Genomic DNA, 23,730 nt, shown 5'->3' with positions numbered 1-23,730 from the left:
GAAGTAAAGCTCGCGATTGGGTGAATGAAGACCCGTGGGGACTCGATTATAAATTGGTAACGTAAAAAATCGGGACGCTACGTGCTGTATGGGAATAATTCCCTGTGCATCCCGTACGGAATGATGACAGCGGTGTGGTAGGCACCGACGACTGCCAACTTTTCCTTATAACAGAGTTAGAAAAGGTAGTCCTATCTATGAAAAACATATCGATAGTATCCCGCCGTGCTCGGCAGGTGATGCTCCTCGTAACGTTTGATGTCAGAAATGCTTTCACTTCCAGAAGATGAAAAGATGCTCTAGATATACTAGACAGTACTTTCCATGTATCGAACTATTTCTTACGGATATTGAGCGATTGTCTGAGAAACCGGTTTCTGCTCTATGAGACTAAAGAGTTAGGGGAGAATGGAGAGCACATCGGAAGTATTCATCCTTGGACCGAACCTCTGGAACATTTCCTACGATAGTCTGCTAAGGCTCAACACGCCCGAAGGGTTGCGCCTAGTTGGTTATGCAGATGACATTGTGGTGCTTGTTGCCGGACACACTGTCAAACAGGCTCAAAGCAGACGTGATCAGTACGGGTAAGCAGATGGATGACTTCTCATGGTTTCAACCTTCCACTGAAAAACATTGAACTAGTTATCCTGACGGGACAGAGAATCTCGCCCTTGCGTTTCATAGCGATCGATAAGTCGATAATCGGGTAAAAAGCAGCTCGGCTTAAAGATCAGCCTTTTTGATCAAATCAGAGTAGCCACGGACAAGGCTGCACTTAGAGTTTCGACTTTAAATCTGCTAATGGCTAACATTCGGGGTCCTACATCTAGCAGGCTACGTTTTCTATAAACAATACAACGCAGTATGTTCTGCTCTATGCACAGGCTGATCCTTCTAGCAAGCGTGCATATCGTAAACAACCTGCACTGGCCGTGATGGTGATTGGTATAATGATTCCCATTACTCTTCTTGTTATGGAACATAGAGCCGTATGGAAGCGCAAGGAAGGTGGTTGCTCGTGAAGAACGGCGGTTACACTAAATGAGTGGCAAATCTCTTGGCAAAACGAGACAAGAGGCAAATGGAATGCACAGTTAATTGACCACTTAGCTACGCGGCTGAATGGGAAGCATGGTGATACTGACTACTTCCTTACCCACTGCTAAGTGGGTGTGAAGGTTTCCAATCATGCCTGTGCAAAATTGGGAAGGCAGGATCTCCTGATTGTGGGTTCTGCAATGAGGTTGTGGATGTCAGAACTTTTTTCTTGTAGAAAGTGGTATGGGATTCGCCAACAACTTTATTTAAAGACGTGAAAGCTCTCTCCCGACAATATTTTCGAGGAAACGGTGTGGACCGCTGACTGGTGGAACCGTTTTGCACGTTAGGTTGGGATTCTTTTTATCGCAAAAAAGATAGAACTCCGCTCTCAAGGCGGAAGAGCCCAGGGGCTAGCCCGTAGTAATGTGGCAAACGGTTCGAGGCTAGTTCTCTCACAATTTAGAGGTGTTTAGTTGGTAGTCCAAAGGCGTACCGTTTGGAGAGCCCAAAACCAAGTGTGTAGGCGTATTTACTTCCACTTCCCGCCCCTCCCGCAAAAAAAGAAAGAAAAATGGTATTCATGAACTGATTCATATTACCCGACAGTATAGCGAGAATCGAAGGTAATTCTTCCTGTTAACTATCAGTGATAGATTCTTGTTAGTCTTGTGTTTTCACTACGTCGACGAATCGCAATCCAGGGTGCATAGTTGAAGTTTGACAGTTACCCGAGCTAGACAATATTTAATTTTTTGGCAAAGTGTTAATTTATTGTTCCAATTTTTGAACAGGAAACGTGTTCTACTCCACGGCTTTAATGACTTCGCATCCTTTATAATTGGCAGCATGACTTAATCCGCGCTAGTAATTTCATACGCTTTTCAAGATTTGTCCGAGAAGTGTTAATTATGAACGCGAAACTGACTGAATACTTTGTACTGAAAGCAGAAAATAAGGCTAGCTTCAGCCGCAGCGAATTGAAATTATTACACAAACTGAATTCATATTTAAGAGAAAACAAAAACGATATATCTTTCTTACCATCACTTTAATTTGTTTAATCTGTGTTGATGACCACTTACACAGTTATTCTTTCTACTCTCTTTCCAGATGTAGATAGATCTTACCGTTCCGAATGTGATAATGAAGAAGTAACCGAATCGCTACTAACAGAGTACCCGCAATCATATCAAAACGCTGCAATCGATTCGCCAAGTTCAACTGCCAAATCTAGGAATCCATTTCACTTAAAATATGAAATACATCCTCCCATCGAGTCAGATCGAATGTCGTACAATGGAGGGAGTACAGCTGTCCTGGATCGTCTTCACAGCTCAGACAGCAGCTACTTGCAGCCAAATCACACTTCCAACACATCCCGGTCAAATCGATCGAAAAGTAACCGGCTCAACCGGGCAAGCGGTATGACTTCATCAAGTAGTGCCACTTCGTCGAATAGTAATGCCACCAGTCGTCTTCATCAACACTTTCAAAAAGCTTTAAACGATGCGGATTGTGGGAACGATGGAAGCGATCACTACGGGGAGGCAGCGAAGAGTTTATATGAACCGCAACCACCAGACCCTGCCCCACCCGAAATACCACCCAGGACACAATCGTTGCTGATGTCAATGCAAAAGCGCTCGGACTACCAGCTCAAGTATGAGGAGAATGGCGACCAGAAGCACGAGGCGTTCATTCCGCAGGGACACCAGAAAGGTAAGTTCGGGATTAACACTGAGCATCCCTACAAAATACTACCAACACGAACTCAGATCAGGAAAACTTGATAAAACAAATGTCAAACAATCTCAATTTTATTTCTGCAATAGTTCAATATTTCGCAGAGCAAAAAACACAAGGGAAGCCATTAGTAGGCGCTTTTATTTCCTAGTGATTCCTTCCACGTGCCAACCTCACTTGGACCTTCTGGAAATGATTTCCATTCAGCAGAAATAGTCCAACAACAATTGTACAAAGCTAACAAGTTAACACTCTCCTGGTGGTGTGGAAGTTATTTTGTCTTTTTCATGGCCGGTGCTTTACACCCTTAAAGGGCGTCGAACTTTTACTCAGAAAGTTTTAACAACATCTGACTGAGACTCTGATACGATGTCTTTTATGCGTTGCCCTCCTGGTCGCATCAGACCCGAAACCACCTTCTTGTGTCAGATTGTTTTTTTCCCCCGCTCCTCGTACTCCAAATCAAAACTTTCTTTGAAGTTTCCCGTCACACATATCCGCCCCCAGTCCAATTTCCACCAATTCCGATTGTCAGATTTCCCTGTGCAACCACTTCTATTCGTTTCTTACACTTTTCAATTCTTCAACTTCTATTTATAGATTATTTAATGGCAGACAATTCACATTCAAGTGAATTTCCATCAAAGTCAATTACGTCCAGTGATTCGCACAGCCAACAAGGGTAAGTACCATCCAACCTTTTGCTCTGGGATACCAATTCATTTATGAAATCTGCCAGCTAACCGGGAAGAGCATTTAGTTAGGCCTCGCTTTTGACTTTACAAGCGTTCTTATCCAATTAAGGAGTAAGAAGAAAGTTTTTATCGTGTCGTAAGCCGAAGGAGATTCAACAATGCTCCAGTTGAGTTCTTAATTAAAATTAACTATTCAACTAAAGAATAAAGCGAAGGAGAAAATTGAGTCAAGTTTGAAATTCGATTCCCGGGGAAGCTGCTTGAAGTTCCCTCCCGGACGAGTGTCGGCCATGGCTTAATTCAGTAGTTCTTATCAATAATTTGTACCTTAAGGTGTCCTGTAATAGTGTGCTGAGACAGTGATCTCCTTCGAAAAGAAAACCCTCCTGTTCCGTTCTTTTTTCCGTTCTCGGCTAAACATGCTTCCATTCAATACGAATGGATGGAGCAATAATCGACAGGACACAATGGCTTCATGAACATACGGAGCAACTCCAGATAAGTTTCTGTAGACTCCTCGGCGAAGGGTTCTGTCAAGAGTGTTGCATTTTAGGCAAGGATGCTGTTCCTATTTAATAAAAATTGCATCGGATTTGCGACTTAGTATCATACAGTTTATAACTTTCCCCTAAACGGACTTTAGGCAATCATCAAGGGTAGAAGGGAGCTTGGTGAGCAAAGCACGGTGTCACGTTACATCAGGCAGGCTAAAGTTAATTCCCTGGCAAGTGGGACAAGTCAAAACGGTAGCCCTGGTGAATTGTTCAGTTTACAGTGTTCACCAAAACCTGATGTTCGCTCAAATCCGAATCTAAGTTGTAAGGATTCAGGTAGGATTTATGGAGATAATAACCTTTTATCGAACATTTTCAAGTCCTTTCGGAATATGTGCCTTTTGTTTACAGTTGACAGAATTCGAGACCGGGCTCCCGTCTTCCGACTATCGAGTCATATCGAGTGTATCCAATTGTAGAAAAGAATTACAAATGTTGTCGATTGAGGTGAGCCTTTTCAGGATCCCTTTTATGGGATCTTGCAATATAATTGCGTTGTTGTAGTCGTTTTTCCGAAGAAATAAGGAAATTGAACCTTCGTCGTACATGGACCCGTGCCTATATTATGTACATACAAAGTACACGCATATGTTACGGACAGACAATTGCTGACTTTTGATATAAGATATGATTGTGCTACCTTCTTAGTTATTTTGAGATACATATGGAACTTTAAATAACACTGGTTCTGTGCGCGGTTAAAACATTGCGCTGGCTGTAGTAGATAATAACGCAGCTACTTGATCTATTTGAACCTGCATTCTTTGCAGAAACTGCTCATACTTTCAAGTTTTAGCTCCTGATACTTCAGTCGAAATAATAATGCGACTACCGAGGGTTTGCTGAAATATACTTCATTACCCCTCCTCTTGAGGCCCATCTGCTTCTGGAGCGGCCTACTCGTCGGTCATCATTGGGCGTATCGTAAGAAGCAATGCAACAACCGGTATCCGACCTTAGTCAGGAACTCCAGACATCCCGGTTTTGCGCGGAGGTCCACAAATTCGATATCCCTAAAAGCCGCCTAGTGTCCTGGCCTATGCCATCACTTCATCTCAGGCAGCGTCTGCAACGTCTTCTTTTTCTACTATAAATAGTGCCCTTATAGACTTTTCGAGCCGGATCATCCTCTCCCACACGACCCGCTCACCGCAACCTATTGAGCCGAACTTTATCCACAACCAGGCGGTCGTAATATCGCTCATGAATTTCTTTGTTATATAGAATTCAGGATCGTCCATCCACATGTAGGGGGCCAAAAATTCTTCGGAGGATTCTTGTCTCAAACGCGGCAAAGAGTTCGCAATTTTTTGCTACGAACCCAAGCCTCCGAGGAATACATGAGGATTGGCAAAATTATTGACTTGTACAGTAAGAGTTTTGACCCTACCGTGACATGTTTTGAGGAGAACAGTGTTTTTGTGTTGAAACCGGGTCTGTTCGCTGCAAGCAACTATGCGCGGATTTCACTGTCGTAGCTGTTATCGGCTGTGATTTTCGACCCTAGATAAGAGAAATTATAAACCGTCTCAAAGTTATAGTCTCCTATCTTTATTGCTCTTATTTGGATAGTGCATTCTATATTATCGCTTCTTTGTTTTTTGGTGCTGACTTTCCCACCATATATTTCGTTCTGCCTTGATTAATTTTTAGCCCTAAATCCGACACCGTCTGGTCGATCTGGATGAAGGAAATTTGTACATTTCGGGTTGTCCTTCCCATAATGTCAATATCGCCAGCATAGGCCAGTAGTTGGGTGAGCTTGAAGATGATGCCTCCTACATTAGCATCTGAATCGCGGATCACTTCTTTCAAGGTCAAATGAAAAAGGACGCATGATAGGGCATCCCCTTGTCTTAGACCGTTATTGATGTTGAATGAGTTCGAGAGTGATCCTGCTGCTTTTATCTTTCCTCATTTATTGGTCAGAGTCAGCCTATTCAATCTTATCAGTTTCGTTAGGATACCGAATTCTCTCATCACCGTGTAGAGTTTTACCCTGGCTATGCTATCATAGGCGGTCGATGAAAAGATGGTACAACTGATGGTCATATTCCAACAGTTTTTCCATTGTTTGCGCAGAGAGAAAATCAAATCTGTTTTTCATTTGCCCAAAGTGCAGCCCCTTTGGTATGGGCCGATGATGTTCTGGGCGTATGGGCCTATCGTCATTGATTCGCTGTCCCGCAGCTTGAGCATAAGTTGATGAACTGTTTGGCGTAGTTGGTCACCTCTTTATTTGCGTGCATATACGTAAATTAATTGCCTTTTTTTAAACTGAAACTAAAGGAATCAGGAAACAAAAGCCATTATTTGAAAATATATTTTGAAAATATATTTTGTGCATCCCCTCAGCGTGTGTTCTGCCGATAATGAGATAGTCGGAATCACCAAGTGTTACTTACGTGAAACGATTAATGCAGGCTCAAAAAAATTAACTCGTATGTATCTTACGTTTTAAATTCGAATATCAATGTGTTATATACATGAATCCATTTTTTTTGTTTTGTAGGGTAGGGAGGTGAACTGCATTTACGCACAAAGTGTCGGTCTCCTGTCTCAGACTACAGAACTACTCATTAAAACACCCCCTGGAGCGTCCAAGACTCTGATCCGGAACCGTTTGACACATTATCTGATTATTCAGTATAGGAGCAAAACCCCATGGATTCAGTGAACCTCAGCCACCCTGGCATCTCGTCTATCCCTCTATCTTCCACTTTTTCGTCTTAAGAATGCCTTGTATATATCCTGCCACTCAGCTCGTAGCTCTATAGCTGAGCAGCGGAAGTAATAGTCAACTTCGACTTCGTGCTTTCGATTGAACCACGGCCGCACGTCTTTTATGAGATGCGCGATCCATGTACCTCTCGGTTCTGCCATGCGCAGAGAGCACTTACTAAGGAAGCCAACCCATATTTCGGAACCGTAAAAGAGGACGGGCTGAACTGTACTCATCAGGAAGCGACGCCTGCAGGATAATGACGTTGGACATCAGCCGGCAAATCGCAAGCATTCTAGCCGCAGCCTTGTCCGCGGTGTTGCAAATCTGCTCGAAGAAGCTCATCTTCGTATTTATCAAGATGTCTGGGTATTTCATCGGCGGCTTCGACAAAACCATGGCTTCACCAACGAAAATTGAGAGACTGTAGGAGCCCTCTCCTTGGTCAGTACAACGACTTCAGTTTTCTCCAGAGCTGGAGAGAATCCACGTTCAGCAATCCATCTGCTTACTCCCCACATCACGAATCCCAAAGTGCGCTGAGCTTGCTTAACCGTGCGTGCGGAAACCAGTGCCACAACATCGTCCGCGTATCTGACCAAATGCGATTCATCGACTCGTAGGAGGCTATCGTATAAAACGTTCCAAACGTCCGTGAACTGCCCCCGATGTCATCTTCATTCTGCGCTGTCCTTTTCGAGTCTCGTAGAGTAGGCCGCGGCCTCTTAAATAGTCCCTCAACATCCACAAGAGGTATCCTGGAGTATCGAAACAATTTTCTAGTACTTCAAGCAAGTCGCACCACCTTGCAGAAAGAAAGGCGGCACTGACAGTGGCGAGTATGTACGTAAACCAGTTTTGCCGCTTGGGCCACTTCCCCAATCGTATAAATTGCCCCGCTTTAAAACCATATTGTGTTGGTAAGTAGTCTCCCGTAGCACATATTGCGTTATTTAGTCGTAGCTTGATCAGCTCTTCAAGCAGCTTCCCCGCTATGCCCATCATACTAAGCGGACGATAGGCTGACGACGCCTCTGGCTCGTCCTTGCCCTTGCTTATCAGCACAAGTCTCGCAAACTTCCAGCGGGAGGGCAAAACACCCGGTGTCTAACACGCGTTGAATGCGCTGACCAGCAAGTCCGGCTTGTATTTACATACGAGTTTCAATACTTCGCTGGTAATACCGTCCGGTCCTGATGCTTTTTTGTCCTTCAAAGACAGGACCTCCTCTAGTTCCTTTGCAGTATAGAGAGCCTTCCTCAGTACTCACTTCTTCAACGACAGCATCAGTTCGGATGGGGTAGAGAGGAAAAAGAACCTGCACGGTTTCTTGCACCTTCGCTGCTTCCATAGAACAGGGCGACCGATAGCCATCGAGTTTTTCGGAACCCAGCTTATACCCGAGGCCCCATGGCTCTCTGCTTGCGTCCTTAATTAGCTCCTGTCAGCAGCGTGCCTCCTACCTGTTGATTTCGTGGCGGAGTTCCTTTTCCCACGCTATTCTAGGAGTCACCTCATCTTAACCTCTTGCGCAATCCGCCGACGTGTGAGGCAATTTCTTCGTACGCTTGCAATGTCAACCGTCCGCCAGTACACTGCAAATTTCCTGGAAAACAGTTTCCTTTTGGGAGCCGATGCATTACAAGCTGCGGTAATATGGCTCATTCTTGAGTGAACTAGCCACTCAATTGCAATTCCTCTGTGTGCGCCCGGGTCTTGTGGCTGATGTAACCCTCATAAAAGAGCTTCGACAAATTTTGCTATGTCGATTTTCTGGATGCTTCACCCGGCGGGTGACACACGGCGGGTGGTATCTCCCATCGTTGGGCCGTTGACACTAAGGTCGCCATAGCAAATATTACGTCAGGGAAAGTGACCTACCAACCAGGGCGTCGTAATTTCGGACTGCTACCGGTATTTAAGACAATGAGTCCTGTCCTCACGGCCATGTCCAAAATCTGTATCCCTTCAGAATCTGGTTGAAGTATGCCCAATTCGGGCGCCCTGGTGTTAAAGTCTCGTTGGACTAGAATCCTCCCTTCCGTATTTCGAATCTCTTTCTCCAAGAGTCTATTCCGAAAAGCTAGTATAAATTCGTTCGATGTGAGGTAACCGCTGAAAAATATCACTTCCGCACAATGAATCCAAACGAAGCCGTCTCCTCGACCATAGGCCCGCACTCGAAAATTAACCGTGTCTCTCGCCCAGATGGCAGCAGTGATAGATATATGGGCATGGCTCTTCTCTCGGTACTGTTCACTTAGAAGCAACAAATCAACTCTTCTTTCTTGCACCATCTGCCCCATCAGGTCGTTACCAGTTGAGGAAGGCCTCTGACTGTGGTTTGCCTCCACTATTTTTCCTTGACGCTGTAGTTGTAGTCTACTTCGACTTTCCTACAGTAGAGCCATTGCTATCGTTCTTCAACTTAAGTTGTTGTGTTTTCTTCTCTTTTCAACGCTGCTTGGTTCGCTTCATTGCCACCTCGCAGAATTCTTCCTCGCCTTCTTTTGTCGATTTTTGGTTTCCCCTCTGGGGAGCTGAGGGCACTGCGTTTTGCGCTGCTAGACGTTGCACTACCGATGTACTTTTTCCCTCAGCTCCTCTTCGGCTTTCATCCAGTTTCGGTGGTGTGTAATGAGGTCCAGCAATTCTTCTATCTCCATCATGGCGTTTTTAACATCCATGGAGATGGCCGGTGGTAGTAGTTTTCATTTTCCGTAAGACCACCCCACACTTCTCGTGCAGCAATTCTTCCTCTACTCTTGTCTTTCGTATGACTTCCAGCCTCTCCGATGGGATGACTTGCATTTGTGCCTGATTGGAGAGTTCTTCACTCTTTTTCCCGACAAGGGGGTGTCATGCAGTTCGGAGTTTACCATGTTTTCTTTTGGCACCTTTTTCCGAACTCAAATTGGAGGGCGTCTCCCCCTTTTGGTCCCCAAGATTCTTAGCCTTTAGGGTGTCACTCCCTTTTTCACTTCCCGTCGGATTAACCGTTGGGACAGTGGACCTTCCTGTTTTTTCAGTAGATGACCGTCATAACTTGGCGTTTCTTGTAAAGGAATTTATAGTGGGATCTCCCATTTTAGCCGCCAGAAGCGGAGAGCTTTTTGTACTACTACTCGTTTTAAAAATTTCGGCTATTGCTGGTTGTGTCATCGTGTTCCTCATTGCTGTTGTTCTTGTTGTTGTCATTTTAATTTGAGTCTCAGCTACAAGCCACTATCTTCGCTAGAAAGTGCAGTTGCCTTAATCGTCGTGACTGTCTATCCGTGCAGGGAGGTCACGCATGGATTGATACAAACCCTTACGGCAGTTTGGGTTCAGAGCCGAAATCAGGTGCAAGGCAGGAGTCTATCTAAACTGAGCCAACTGCCAACTTAATGGTGTCATAGCTCTGAACGTACTTGTAGCCATGCCAAGGTTATTATCGAGACGGAGGCAGTTGTAACATTAACCTGAAAGCCGTTTCTCCGAGATGTCACAGGTAAGGTAACAGAATGCCACAGCTTCCAGTTCATATGCACCCTTTCCGGAACGTTTGCCAAATCGTAAGTCGATGCCGTGTGTCGCTGTCGCCGCTCACGTTAGTTTACTAGTTAGTGGACTAGTGGTTATCCGGGGCTACCAACTGGGAGGTGTGAGCCGAGTTGGTTCGGAAAAAAAAGATCGTTGCCATCGAGCAAATTTGCCTGTCTGTCCGAACCCGTTTAGCTGACTGACTGATGTGGAACTGATACTGATAAGACTCGACCCATATCGTAGAGGAATATTGACTTTTATATACAGCCATGTATTCTCCAGATATTGCCCCATTTGATCTCCAAAATTGTAAATTCCCTTTTAATATTACAGGTTGCCTTCAAAATTAGCTGCGGTATTATCATATCTTGGCAATAATGATTACGGAGTTGGAATTATTCGAATACTAAGCACCCTTAAATTATTTATTTTCTAAACCATCACAAATCTGTGATAATCTGCTTTAACTTCATAAAATAGGCCAACACAGGAGACATGCTTCTGCCAATCTTCAACCCTGGGAGGAATTAACAAATGGTAAGCAAGGCAAGAAGCTTCTCCATTACGTGCAGTGGCGCATAGGTATCCACGTTAATTACATGCCTCCAAATTCGGATTTATGTGCACTCAATAAAATACCCCAAACGACCCCATACAATAAGATGCGGTAATGATTAAATGTGGCAATCGGTTGTCCAAACAAACAATCGGAGATTCCCGTACACCTAGCATTAGAAAGAATCTCAAAACTCAATTGAGGAGGATCAGAGTTGAATGCCATCTGCACCCATACACGTAATGGGAATTAAATGATCTTTCGTGTTGTATCTCGAAACGGATTTAATCGTGGACACACAAAAGTAGAGGCAGACAGGCAGATAGAAAGATAGGAAGAGCGCTCAATACTAGGATGCTGGTGCTGTCGCCGTGTGTACCATTTGATACTCGTGTGCTTTTATGGAGGCTTAAAATCGAAAAAGAGAAACGTTTTAATCCGCAGCACTAGATTCAATCAGATGGTCTTTAGATTCATCGTCTGCTTCGAGATCTGACTGTGGCCGAACTAGAAGACGTTATATAGGCTGTTGCAAAATAGTGTTTCCCAGACGATGGGCCTAAGGAAAAAGGATTTTTATAGCAAAACTAACCATTTCACATTAAATCCTATTTCGAATGGTTTCAGTGAAATGCGAACCAAAAGTTTGAGATATTATTGTTCCGATAAAACGAAACACGTCGAATTCCTGGCAGAGAGGGATTATTATGGAGGCGTTTCGCATTACTCCTACTGCTTTCCGTTTGAGCCAATTAATAAAGTTTTAATATCTGGAATTACTCCCATGCACGCATCTATTTTGATATAAGCTGTACACCGCAGATATTAAATATTTTGATTCCATATTTGAGTGCTACTGGCAACATACATTCTAAGAAGAAAATATCTACTTCTGTCGCGATAAAAGCGGCTTAAAATTCAAGAATTAAATGTTTATTTTAATCGACGTCTAGAATGTGCTTTTGTTACATTTTGTATGATGACTTGCCTCGGGGACCAGCTCTGAATCATCACACATAAAATATATATCATCGTTTTAATTGAGAAAAACTGTAATTTATAGATGGAAAGATCGATAGGTAAAAGCTTAACCGTTTCGATGCAACATCACAAGAAGATAGAAAGGAGAAAGATTGTCGTTAGCACGTAATTCAATGGATTAGTGCTGGTAGTAGAAATTGAATATTGTATCAATGTATCATAGAAGGAAGTCTTGCTGAATAGAAGGTAGCTAAGTAGCAAACGACTGAAAGAAAGTTTAGATAATGCTGTTGCTACCGAAATAAAACAAGCATTGTCGAAAATACAAAATAATATCCGACTTAGGTCGATTGGCGTAGGACGTTCTTAGCTGCTGTATAATGTAGTTTATGGCTTGTTTAGTATGTTGCCGGCACTATGTTCCGAGTTCTTTGAATATTTTATAAATGTGGCGCAAAGAGGATAGATTTTGGGTGGCATAAAAAAGTCTAGCCTATCCAATCACTTAAAAGAAGGTTGAAAAAAATGTGACGGTATCAAAACGTTTTCGAAAAAAAGTGTACTACAGAGGAAAATCTAACTCGAATGTTTCCTGCAAATCTTTTGAAAATTATATCCTATTCAATATATAATATATTTCGCAGTAATTGTCAATGGAAAACGACAACCATACTGACAAGTGCAAAAATTTTACATAAGATAGCAAATACTAGAGACGTACCAAACATCACCTTTATTTATTTTTTTTTTATGGGTGGAGATACAAATCTTAAAAAGACGTACTACGCCAGATTGCGTAGGATTCTCACCCACTAAAACCACCCCCATTTCTCTGCCCATACCTCCGCGTGACCATAGTGAAGTATTACTTCGGGAGGAGGATCTGGTTTACACCAGTACGATTAAGTCTCGCGCCCGTCGCGCCTTACAGACACGATCCAGTTCCTGCAACTTTTCTTGTATCGTAGGTACTGTTGCGTTTACCGTACTCCAATTTGCTTTCGACATCAGCATCTTCTCCACGAAATTATGGGACCCGATAGTTGAGGGTATCGTTTGACCTCCCTTTTTCAATCCTAAATCTCGGAGAATGGAACTTAACATGCTCCGGGTCCTCGGGTGTAGCGGTCTGGGAACTCATCCAATCCGAAACGATGCAAGTACTTCCTGTATCCACTGTGTCCCGTAAGGAACTATGTTAGGTGGTAATTCAATTCTCCGTGTTTTCGCTCGACCCATCTCTCAATACATGGGATCAGAGTATAGGTCCAACGGCCTTTTCCAGAATTATCCTACCGTTGCCCCCGTCTCCTGTACAACTCCTTCCTAGTGGCTTTCCAGAAGAACGTAGTCACTTCGGGCTCCTCCTTCGGTAGAGACTGAGTGCTTCATTCGCTAAAAGACCCAACGAAATCGTCCCCGCGATAACATGCACTACCTCACCGGATTTTGTCCTATATGCACTGCACACCCCCAGCGCCATTCGCCGTATGCCGAACCTTTGCCTGGTTCATTGTGTTATCCAGTACGACGGGTGTCACGTATAGCAGGATGGATTTCACCAACCCTGCGATAAGCAATCTAAATTTTAGCCCACCAATATTAATCATCACTCTTGCTAGAGATGAGTTAGCCTCTGCTGTTTTTTGTGCTCGAAGCTCAACTTGAGATCGATCATTCAGCTCAGGGATCTAATGATCGATTTTGAGACGACCCCGGGATTACCAACCCGAATTTTGACAACCCGGGGGCACTCCTTCATAGATTATGCTCAACAGCAGGGGCTCCGATACTTGGGGAACATCTACTGTCATAACATATTCCTTCGGCCTGTCGTACATCTCCGAGAGATAGCTCTTGATTACCCTAGCTAAGTAACCAGGGACACCCAGTTTAGCCAGGGCGCCCTTGATCTAACCCCAGTTGGCTGAGTTAAAGGTATTCCTGACAACTAACATCACCACCGCGCAACACTTACCAACGGTCGATGTCTTCCGAGGCAGGTCCACGACCATTGCTATTACATCGACAGTGGTCCGCGCTCTGTGAAACCCATTCTGCCGGTCCGATTGAGTACCCACTAGCTCGACGAACGCACGCAGCCTGTTGTATAGCACCTTCCCCATAGAGCCTAAAAGACAGATAGGGCGATGTGAATAGAGTACGCCGTGCGGCTTTTGGGGTTTCAGCCAACCTCCGCCTTTCGCTGCGGTCCACTTTCTTCCTATTGCCTAATGAAATGATTGATTGATTATTTTGAAAAAGAATCGTGGGCACGTCGCTTGTGAGTGATTTTTGTCCACGATTCTTGTTATTACATTATATTACAACCTTGTAAGCAGCGCCCCATGGTTTGGAATTTACCTCAGGGCCTAACTGCATGTAGCAATTCCACTTACTTTCCCCTATAGCCTTCTCAAGCCTACTTCGAATATCACGGTATTTCTTCTCCATCTGCTGATGTTCAGGCTTACCTCTTGTCCTTTGGCAAAGTCCCCCCGCTCTCAGTCACGAAGCTTTCAACAGCGTGATTTCTTTATTTCACCACTAATTTGGTTTACTAGTGTGGTAGAGCTTCTGCCGTAGCATTATAGAGTCGCATGCGCGCATGCATTACCGCTGGCAGAGCCATTCCCTTCACCTGAAAAGTTCTTTTCTCGAAAGTTCCAGTGAACCAAACACCTATCCCTGTTTTTCAACTTTAGTTGTTCACTCGACTGTCGCTTCGTCCGTTTCTGATATCGAGAAAGATGGCCTGGTGGTCGCTGTGAGTTTAATGTTCACTCTTACTTAGGTTAGCCAAATTGACGATTTTCTAGCATCTTCTCATATAGCGCTAATGTTGCGCAAGGAGGAGCGTAACAGCTGTAGATTTGGACTCCGTTGACTTTTGCCCTTACAAAGGCGGCTTCCGGGGAAGCCATTGTTTCTTGAATGGTTTGCTGTCGCATGCCCCTATCGTCGCGTTTAAAAATGAGTGTCTAGCCCATGCAATGCTACCGAAATTTGGGTAAGGATCACAGATTTACCGCCAAGTCCACATTCCACTCTCGAATGGTTTGTGAGAGCAAGTTTTGAGCTGCTTGGCAATGGTTGAGGTTGATTTGTATCACATAAATCGTGATGATGCTCCACACTAAGTCACCATCCAAGAAATACCACCTATACGACAAACCGACGTTCATGTACTAGAAATAGGGTTATTTACATAAATCAAGTTTGAAAAATTATAGCTTATATAATCAGAAACATGAATATAAATGTTTGATAATATCAAAAAATAAGAGCATTAAACAAGTACAGGCTTCCTTTGGTTATCACGGGCATCCTTACCTTCTTAAGTACCATATTACATGAATAGGAAAATTGAACTAAATTCTTTATCCGAATTGTTGCTAAAATCTAACTTACAGATAAATCGAAGTTGATCCGTAGACGTAATAACTTTTGATGTACTTAGATTGATGACCACTCACCTTGCGGTAGAAGAACCATTCGTTCGCCAGAAAGGTATATAGGTAACTGACCGCAGCAAGCAAATTTATATGAAACGATTTGATGTACAGATAGTGGTGTAAAGTTACACTAGACCGGAATATTATAGTCAAGGTCTGCCAAATATTAGCTTCCTGATGGCAAGATAACTGTCAACATTCCAACGCCAGATTTAAATCGAGTACCAATATGCTTACCAAAACACACGAGGGCAGTGTTGTAAGAGAGAAAGGCGAGCTTTCCAAAGTTCCTTCACTTCATTTCAATGAATCCCCGATCAAGGTGGAAAAAACTATAAGGGCAAGGGTATTCTGAGGGTTCAAGATCGAGAAACATATTCTAAAAAGCAGGCCTCGTTCGATAACTGGAAGCCCTAGCAATTTTTTATCTGGTTTATTCGCTTTTTTACCACGCCTAGATTCTATCATTGACGGCTTGACGAAATATGCTGCAGCTCACTTCTAGCCTTCCTATGAAGCCTAGACTCCTCATCTACGATTTTGCCTCCAGTGTTTCTAGATCATCCCTTTTTAAGGTGTAATTGCCACTTCTGCCCCTTAATTAATACGTACCCGGCTCGTGCGACATCGCAGCTCTTTATTCGAGATTTATTCGGGCCAGAATAAACATTGAGTTCGGTGCAACAGTCGGCAGAAATAATGCAACCAAGTTTGGAAAATTTAACGACGCCTAATTCAGCACTTGCCATTTTCCACCATTATATGTTGCTTTATATATCTTTTGATTTCCCAAGTATACCCTTTCTGCCGAAAGCATTTCAAAGACACTACCTTCTAACACTGTCAAAAGGCTTCTCGAAATCAATGAAGGGCAGGTGAAATGAAGATCTGCTCCCAGCACACTGTTCCATAATAATCCGCAGGGATTGATGTGACCGACTCGAGAGAATCTAGAGCGGAATCCACCCTGCGCTCAGTCAATAGGGCTTTTAAGCTTCCTTTAATCCGTTCGAGGATAATTTAAGCTATAAATTTGGCGATAGCAGGGAGCACGCAAATATCCCTCTAACTTGCCACTAGCAAGAAAGACGCAATTCCTGGGAATCTCGACGATAATCCCTGTCTCCCTGCTCATGATGATGTATGGTAGAAGCAGTTCTTTAGAAAAACCAGGAACTAGGACAAAAAGTTCTGCGGAGACATCGTCGACGATCGCGGGTTTACAGAAAACGCAAACCTCAGAACATTGTTAAAAAAGTCCCTAATACCATGTTTCTCCACCGACTCAAGAAATGAAGATACCTTCGGCTTCTACTCATCAATCCGCTTCTGGCCCGAGTTCAACCCACGCAGACAGAGATCCTTCCTTCCTTCCTTCCTTCAGTCTACAATCTGCCTTAAACACACTTACCGCTACCTCTGATGTTATGAGAGGTGGGGTGTTAAATAGGAGATTTGGGTATAGTAGACCTTTTCCACCGTTATACGTTTTCGACATGAGTCTTCATCTACAGAAATATTCAGAATTCAAATACCAGTGAAGGGATAACGAATCCATTTAATGTGGATATTTTACCCTTCTCCGAGTGATGCAATTTTAGTACCACCTTCAAACGTCCCAGGCATTCGGACAGCAAAGTATTAAAGGATACCCTTTCTGGTTGTAATCCTTTGTACAAGAACATATGAATATTGCAAGAAAAGTCATTGAAATCTTTGGTGCAATAGGAAGTAATACCATCTTCCTGATTCTCTTTGGGTTGTGGTTTCCTAGGTCTACTCCATTCACTGCCTACACAGATCTATGATGACTTTTTGGATTAGTTGATTTGGTAGTCTTAATCCATCCAGATTTTGCCGAAATCGAACACAAAAGTTGCCGACAATGATCGTGAAGGTCCGACCGCAAATACTGAAACTCCAATAAAGTGTCTCGTAAACATTAACTTTAGTCACAGCCGATGTTTAATTTGATTTAATAATCATATTTCCCAAGCGATTCTAGATTATTATTTTGCTACCGCCACTTCAAAACGTTTTGTGTATGAAGAACGCTACGGATCGCTTCAATTCTTATAAGAACAACCAAAAATACAGACGTGACTATCCGGATACTAAACCAATATCTGTCAATGCTTCATTTTTAAAAATACTCTTCTCTTATCAAATCAGTTCTGCTCCCCCATTCCTTTCCCAAACAAAAATCAAACTTCATTCCTTGAACAAAGCAAGCAAAAGTCCACGCAACAACGCCAATCCGTCAGCTGTGAGTTCTTCTACTCCCCAACCTAAAAACAAAGAACAGCTTCAGCAGTTCATCGAACCGGCTTCTACCCAGCATTAAACAAGTCGGAATACCGGAAGCTCGCGCTTCGGATATAAAGGTTTTGTGTTCATCTTATGTAAGAAATTTCAACGCATATTTTTCTATCCGTATATAGCTACAAATCCAACATATTCCTTCATATTTTTCCAAACTACGAGACATACGTACATATTACAGCCATAGATATTACGCTCACCCTAAACAAAAAAACTGCCTATTTTCGAATACTGTACACATATAGGCACGTATATAAATTGATCGTACCCATATTTCCAATTTGCTTCTTATATCTATCTAAATTAGGCTCTACCCGCAAAGTTCATTAGCGCGCATATATTATCTATATACCTACATGCACACATGTCTGGCTGGGAAATAACTAAAAAAACTAAAACAAAATAATTCTCTGCGACCCAATTCATAAGAACTTATTTCGTTGTGGTATTGACGAATTGATATGTGATAATGACGTCAGGCAGGTTGCACAGTGCACGAAATTCACAAAAAATTGTAAAGTTTCACCTCCTATAACTTTGTTAATAATAATTGGATTTTCTTCAAACTTGACCAAATTGTGCATTATGTTCTTCATTACACGCATGCCAAATTTTGTACTTCTGGGATGAACATAAGGGGGGTGCCGGGTAAATTTCTAAAATGTGGAAATATACTATTATTAACTTTATTTGTGCAGACATCGGAACCGGATATATTTTGAGGCCTAGATTTCATAGAGATGCACCACTGTGATTTTTTTCAGATTTTTCGGTTGGATAGGTTCTGAGAACGAGACCTGTTACACTTTTTGGGGGTTATATTTTCAGCGCTCACTCCTCCATGTTTCACCCAATATCAAATATTGCACCAGTTTCAAAAAGTACTAATTGAGACCTTTCCTTTGATATCCCACATGGCTACATTCTGTGAAAAAAAAATTTTCACCCTCCATTCACATGTATGGGGAGCTCCCCCTTAAACTTAACACAAGATGGTGCCACATACTGCATGTAAAGGGATCACCAGATTACATACTCTCACCAAGTTTCGTAACAATCGGTCCAGCCGTTTCCGAATAAATCGGGTGTGACAGACAGACAGACAGACAGACGGGCAGACGGACAGACAGACACCGTCTCGATTCTAATAAGGTTTTGTTTCACACAAAACCTTAAAAACACATAGCATCACCTATCCTTAGTATTATTCGCATGCATAACATTTCGCCTTAACCAGAAACAAACGCCAGAAAAGCATTTCTAACACACAACGTAATCAAGTCTATGGCTTAGCAATGCAATGCATAGTGAAAGCAACAACAAAAGAAAAATGTTAATGATCAATTCAGAATAGATATTAGATTAATTTCAGATTAGAATGGAACATATTTTAATAGATTTTATAATTTCGGAAAGTTTAAAAGTTAGAAGGGGGGTTGCAAATAAAATTTTAAAAAGAAAATTAAAATAACAATATATAAAGTAATATCTTAAAATAAATGGGTTTTGGGATGGGAGATAGGACATTCAAAAGAAAAGAATTCAAACCCTGGGTAACGTAAGCGAGAGACCGGTAACATTGTATATTCAAACTCTCCAACCACCAACTCTCCACCGATTAGAACAAGAAAAGTATCAGTAACTTGATTGAGTTCGCTTTAGGCTTCCGAGAGCTAAGCAACATGTGACATCTTGTGCTGCCGCATGTCGCTCAGATTAATAATAATCGTTGGCACAACAAAACAATTGGATTAGGGCCTTGAAGTGTGTTAGAGCATTTCATGGAAACCTTAAAAGTGGGCAGTTTTTTTCTTGGTGTTGAAAATATTTTCACTTTATTTGCAAGAGCATTCTGTATCCGTACGTTAGGGTAGCGTGCCATCTCATCATCGTGAATAAAAAGCCTACCGTTAGCTTTTCTTTATAGGACAACCCAAAAGCTTACGATTATCTGCTAAGTCTTTCATGATAAGGTAAACGGTAGAAACATCGTTGCTATTCGTGATAAATTTGCTTGCTTGATCAGTACGTCGTATTTTCCATGGGAAGGGATCTTCAATACATCGCTTGCACCCAACAGCAGACTCCTCAGCTCCTTGCTTCTATCAATCCTCCTCTATGTTTGCGTTATCAGCCGTGTTTTATAATCTCTCAAGGTAAACCACTGCACCTTTTAAGCATCATCATCTCATATTCAGAAAACAACTTCTAAATTTACTTCTGACGAAGACGAGGTAGTGAAAGTTACAGAAATCTACAAACTTTCCACTAAAGATGTTACGGCCACTGATATTCTATCGCGACCAATTTCTCATAAACTTCATGTAGTTCATCTTCATTTAAGCATTTAACTGTTGGTTTTGAGTCTATAGCCAACTCGTTGATCGATGTGGGACGCAGGGTTGGAATTTTCTTTCTGATCAAGACGACTACTTCGGTTTTTTCCCGCGCAAGGCTGAAACCATGAGCAGTCATCCATCCGTTTATTCGTCACTTCAATATACCAAGTCTGTTTTGCGCCTGCTTGACAGTGCATCCGGCAACAAGTGTCGCAACGTCGGCCGCATTACCGACCAGACGCGACTCTTTTGGTATGTCGACTCTTAGCAGGATACCGCCGCAAGCGTTCCAGAGGTCCAGCCTTACGATGGATCCCTGGGCTATTCACGACGTGATCTCCATCCTCCTCTGGCCCTCTAACATCTCATAGAGTAGGGAGCGGTTTTTCAGATAATCCTTCAATGTCCGGAAGCGATAGACTGGCACGTGAAATCAGTTTTCTAATGCGCCTAGCATATCCGTCCATCTTATGGCATCGAACACATTTCTGTCATCAAGCGTTATGAGAAGCACAATCTGTCGAAGTCGGCGACTATGTGCCTCGGCTACATGAATCGCATCTATGACAGCATCCACCATGAATGTCCCCAATGTATACTCTAACTGCTTTGGGGATAAGTCCTCGGCAGCGCTGATCGCCTCAACAAGTCTAATCCTGATAAACTTTTCAAGCAATGCTATGTCCAACATACAACAGGATCTCTTTTCCCTTTCCTGATTAGTGCAAGTCTTGCCACCTTCCAGCGACAAGGAAAAATGCCTTCCTTCAGCCAAGCGTTGAACGCCTCGAGCAGCAGGTCTGGCTGTTGACTGAGAACCAGTTTATAAACTTCTGCTGGGATACCGTCAGTAGCTGGTACCTTCTTGTTTTCATGGTGAGAATTGCTTTTTCGTGCTCTCTCATTGTGAAAAGCGAACAATCTTCGACGCTCTTCGCTGTGTTAGGATCAACCCGTAGGGGATGTCTGTGGAATAATGCTCGTACAATGTGGTCTAGCTGGTTGGTACATAGAATGCAGGATTTCCGCAGAGCCCCGATTTTCCGGGTAACAAGTTTATAGCCAAGTCCCCACGGATCCTTATTTAACACGTTGACTAAGGTCTGCGAGCTGCGAGCATTGCTTTGATTGATTGCACAGCGGAGTCTCCTTTTTGGACGTGTAAAGGTTGTGCCATTATAACAGCTCTTCCGTAGTTCGACAGTTTCTGCCGTCCACAAGTACATAGAAGGTTCGTCACAGCTGGGCCCCTTCCGAACATTGGAAGCTTCACAAGCTATCATTATCAGGTTCATCACTGATTTTACAACAGTGCCAGTTGCAACACTACCACCACTCAAAGCGTCCTTCAGTGCAACTCTGCCTGTTACAATGGTTTCAACGAACTTTCCAACGTTCACCATCACGACGTTCTATACGCAAAGGGAGCGCCAGGTTGAAACACGGCGGCAAGTAGCGTCAACCCTTTCTTGCGCAATGTACCGTTGATCGCTTGCCGTGAACTCTACGAGGACTCGCAACCCTTCCTCCAATGTCGTAGATTCCGTCGGAATAGTTATGTCAGGGATACTTAGCAAGCAGGGCGCCGAAGAGTTGGCATGGATCCAGTGTTTAGAAGTACGAGCCTTGTTCTCGCCGCCATTTCCAGGGCCCGTTTCCCTCTGGTGTCTGCCTGCGGCATGCCCCATTAAAGAGTCCTAACAATAAAGTCAACGCCAACCAGGATTCGCTCGTCCGTGCCCGAAACGGCGTCCCCCAGAGTATCAAACTGGGGCAGAAAGTCCGGCATCGTCTCATTTGGTATCAGGTAAATGCTAAAAAATGTTATCTCTTAACACCGACTCCAGACAAACCATTCCTTCGGCCTCGGACAAGAACACGAAGTCGAAGGCAGTCCGAAATTCACATGGCAACGGTACACGATAAGTCTAGGTGCCATGAAGCCGGGTCCTTGTTCCGGTTTTGTTCCCTGATTAGCAGTAGCTCAACCTAGACCTCCGTATGGAACTGCGCTAATAACTGGTGAGCAGTTGCACCTCGGCGCATATTAATTTGGTACGTCGTAGCCCTTTCTATTTCCGCCCTAAAGGCCGGACACCGCTCCGAACCCGTAATGTGAGCAACGCGTTCATCAGACGCGCTACGATTCTTTCAGAGAGTGTAATTTTCGTTTTCATTGCAGGTATTCGCTTGATGACCTACTTGACCGCATCTGCGGCATGCTGTTCTCCTGCTGGGTTCCTTGCAAGTTGCTGACGTTTGTCCATAGTCCAAACACCTATAGCACTTAATTTTCATTTCTCCGCTGCTAATGGATCCACCCGCATATTGCTCGGGGACTTTCTTCATTTCCTCGTCTTTTCTCTTACTAATTTTTGGTTTATAGCCCCCTTGTTTTTGGAGAGACGGGTAGCGGCGCAGCGAGGTCTTTCCTTTTATCCTTTATTTTGGGCACTGGAAACTACTTGAATAAAGTCTCAGCCTCGTCTCCCTCTTTCCGTTTTCCCCCCGTTCGCTTTGCAGTAGGCTATCTGCGATCTGTTTGGCGCTTGTAGTGTTCTCAGCAGGAAGTACGGCGGTTTTTGGTTTCCGCGCTTCTTTCACTGCTCTCCACATTCGCCTGCAGAAGGTGATGCGGTCCAGTAGTTCCTTTAGCCCATTTTTGACGCCTTTACTGACGTTCTTCACCACTGATGAGCCTTTCCTCTTCAGTACTAGCCAAGATGATCGACTACATTTCCACTCAATTCGTGTCCGCTTCAGGGGAACGGGATCACTATGGGAGATTTGAGTTACCGTCAGCCACACCACTGTGCAAGGCTTCTTATTTATTTGTACGTCGCGGTGTCACATCGGGTAATTAACCCTCACTGGAGGCTGCGGTGTGCGGTGTTTATTCTCCATAGAAGCGGACCGCAATAGTCAGGAATGGGTGTACGGGGGCAAACCCCTACTTCTGTTGCCTCAGGCCTGACCTATACTTAGCTGATTTCGGAAGTGGCAAATCGATCAGCGTTGGCTCCGGGCAACGCGGTCTGTTAACACCAATTCAAAGTGCACTACTGAAAGAACTGACTACTAATACACGTCACAACTACCACATTGATCCATCGACGACGGCAACGAGCTGTTAATGGCTCTGTGGACTCCAATGTGATCTGACGTGCATCGGTCATTCGTGGTTCGTTCTTCACCGAGAGACTTTCTCAAGGCTGCTACCTTGGACGCAGGTATACTTCCAGCCAGGGGTTCAAAACTACTTTACTCGTCTGACTTCCTATTAAATATCGCTGATGATCCCTGAGAGGCAGCAGAACAAAATGAAACATTAGAAGGAACAATAGTTCCATGCGGGTTCTGCCATGCCAATGGAATTCATTATTTCAGGATGGTCGACAGATGGTTTGTCCTAGATCTACATATATGGCGCAGAACAGTAGGAGGAGGAACACTGAGAAGAGGTAACTCCCGGTTGATACTGAGGCGCATTGCCACAAACCTTCAACGGAGGCGCATAGTTAATGCAACTGGTTTAGTAGAAACTTAATTCAACTCGCATCCGGTAATCAAACAAACTCTTTAAATGTTTTCTGAAATATTGTCGTATATGTGGTCTCGAAAAACAACTTAAAAGTCAAAACGAAGTTCTAATCTCCTTTCCAATTTCCTTAACCCTTAATTTTGTATCCAATTATAAACTTAATCCTCGGTTCTTTATATATTTATGTAAAGGAACGGAAGAACATGTGAACCAAGTAATACCCATGTACACGCTCATGTCGAAGGCGAAAAAG

The 23,730-nt window shown here is 43.4% G+C and overlaps 1 protein-coding gene across 2 annotated transcripts in view; it reads left to right on the top strand.

The window, feature by feature from the left end:
- The window catches only part of LOC119656739 (teneurin-a), a 769,843-nt gene that overhangs the window by 281,477 nt on the left and 464,636 nt on the right, over positions 1-23,730 (top strand). For both annotated transcript variants that reach the window (XM_038063287.1, XM_038063286.1), the window contains exons 4-5: positions 2,155-2,763; positions 3,388-3,469. In XM_038063287.1, coding sequence (XP_037919215.1) covers positions 2,155-2,763; positions 3,388-3,469 — 691 coding nt within the window. The remainder of the gene's footprint in view (positions 1-2,154; positions 2,764-3,387; positions 3,470-23,730) is intronic.

Source organism: Hermetia illucens, chromosome 5 (genome assembly GCF_905115235.1).
Source record: "Hermetia illucens chromosome 5, iHerIll2.2.curated.20191125, whole genome shotgun sequence".
NCBI classification, from domain to species: Eukaryota; Metazoa; Arthropoda; class Insecta; order Diptera; family Stratiomyidae; genus Hermetia; species Hermetia illucens.
The sequence above is the reverse complement of the archived record's forward strand: the minus strand, read 5'-3'. Positions and strand labels throughout refer to the sequence as shown.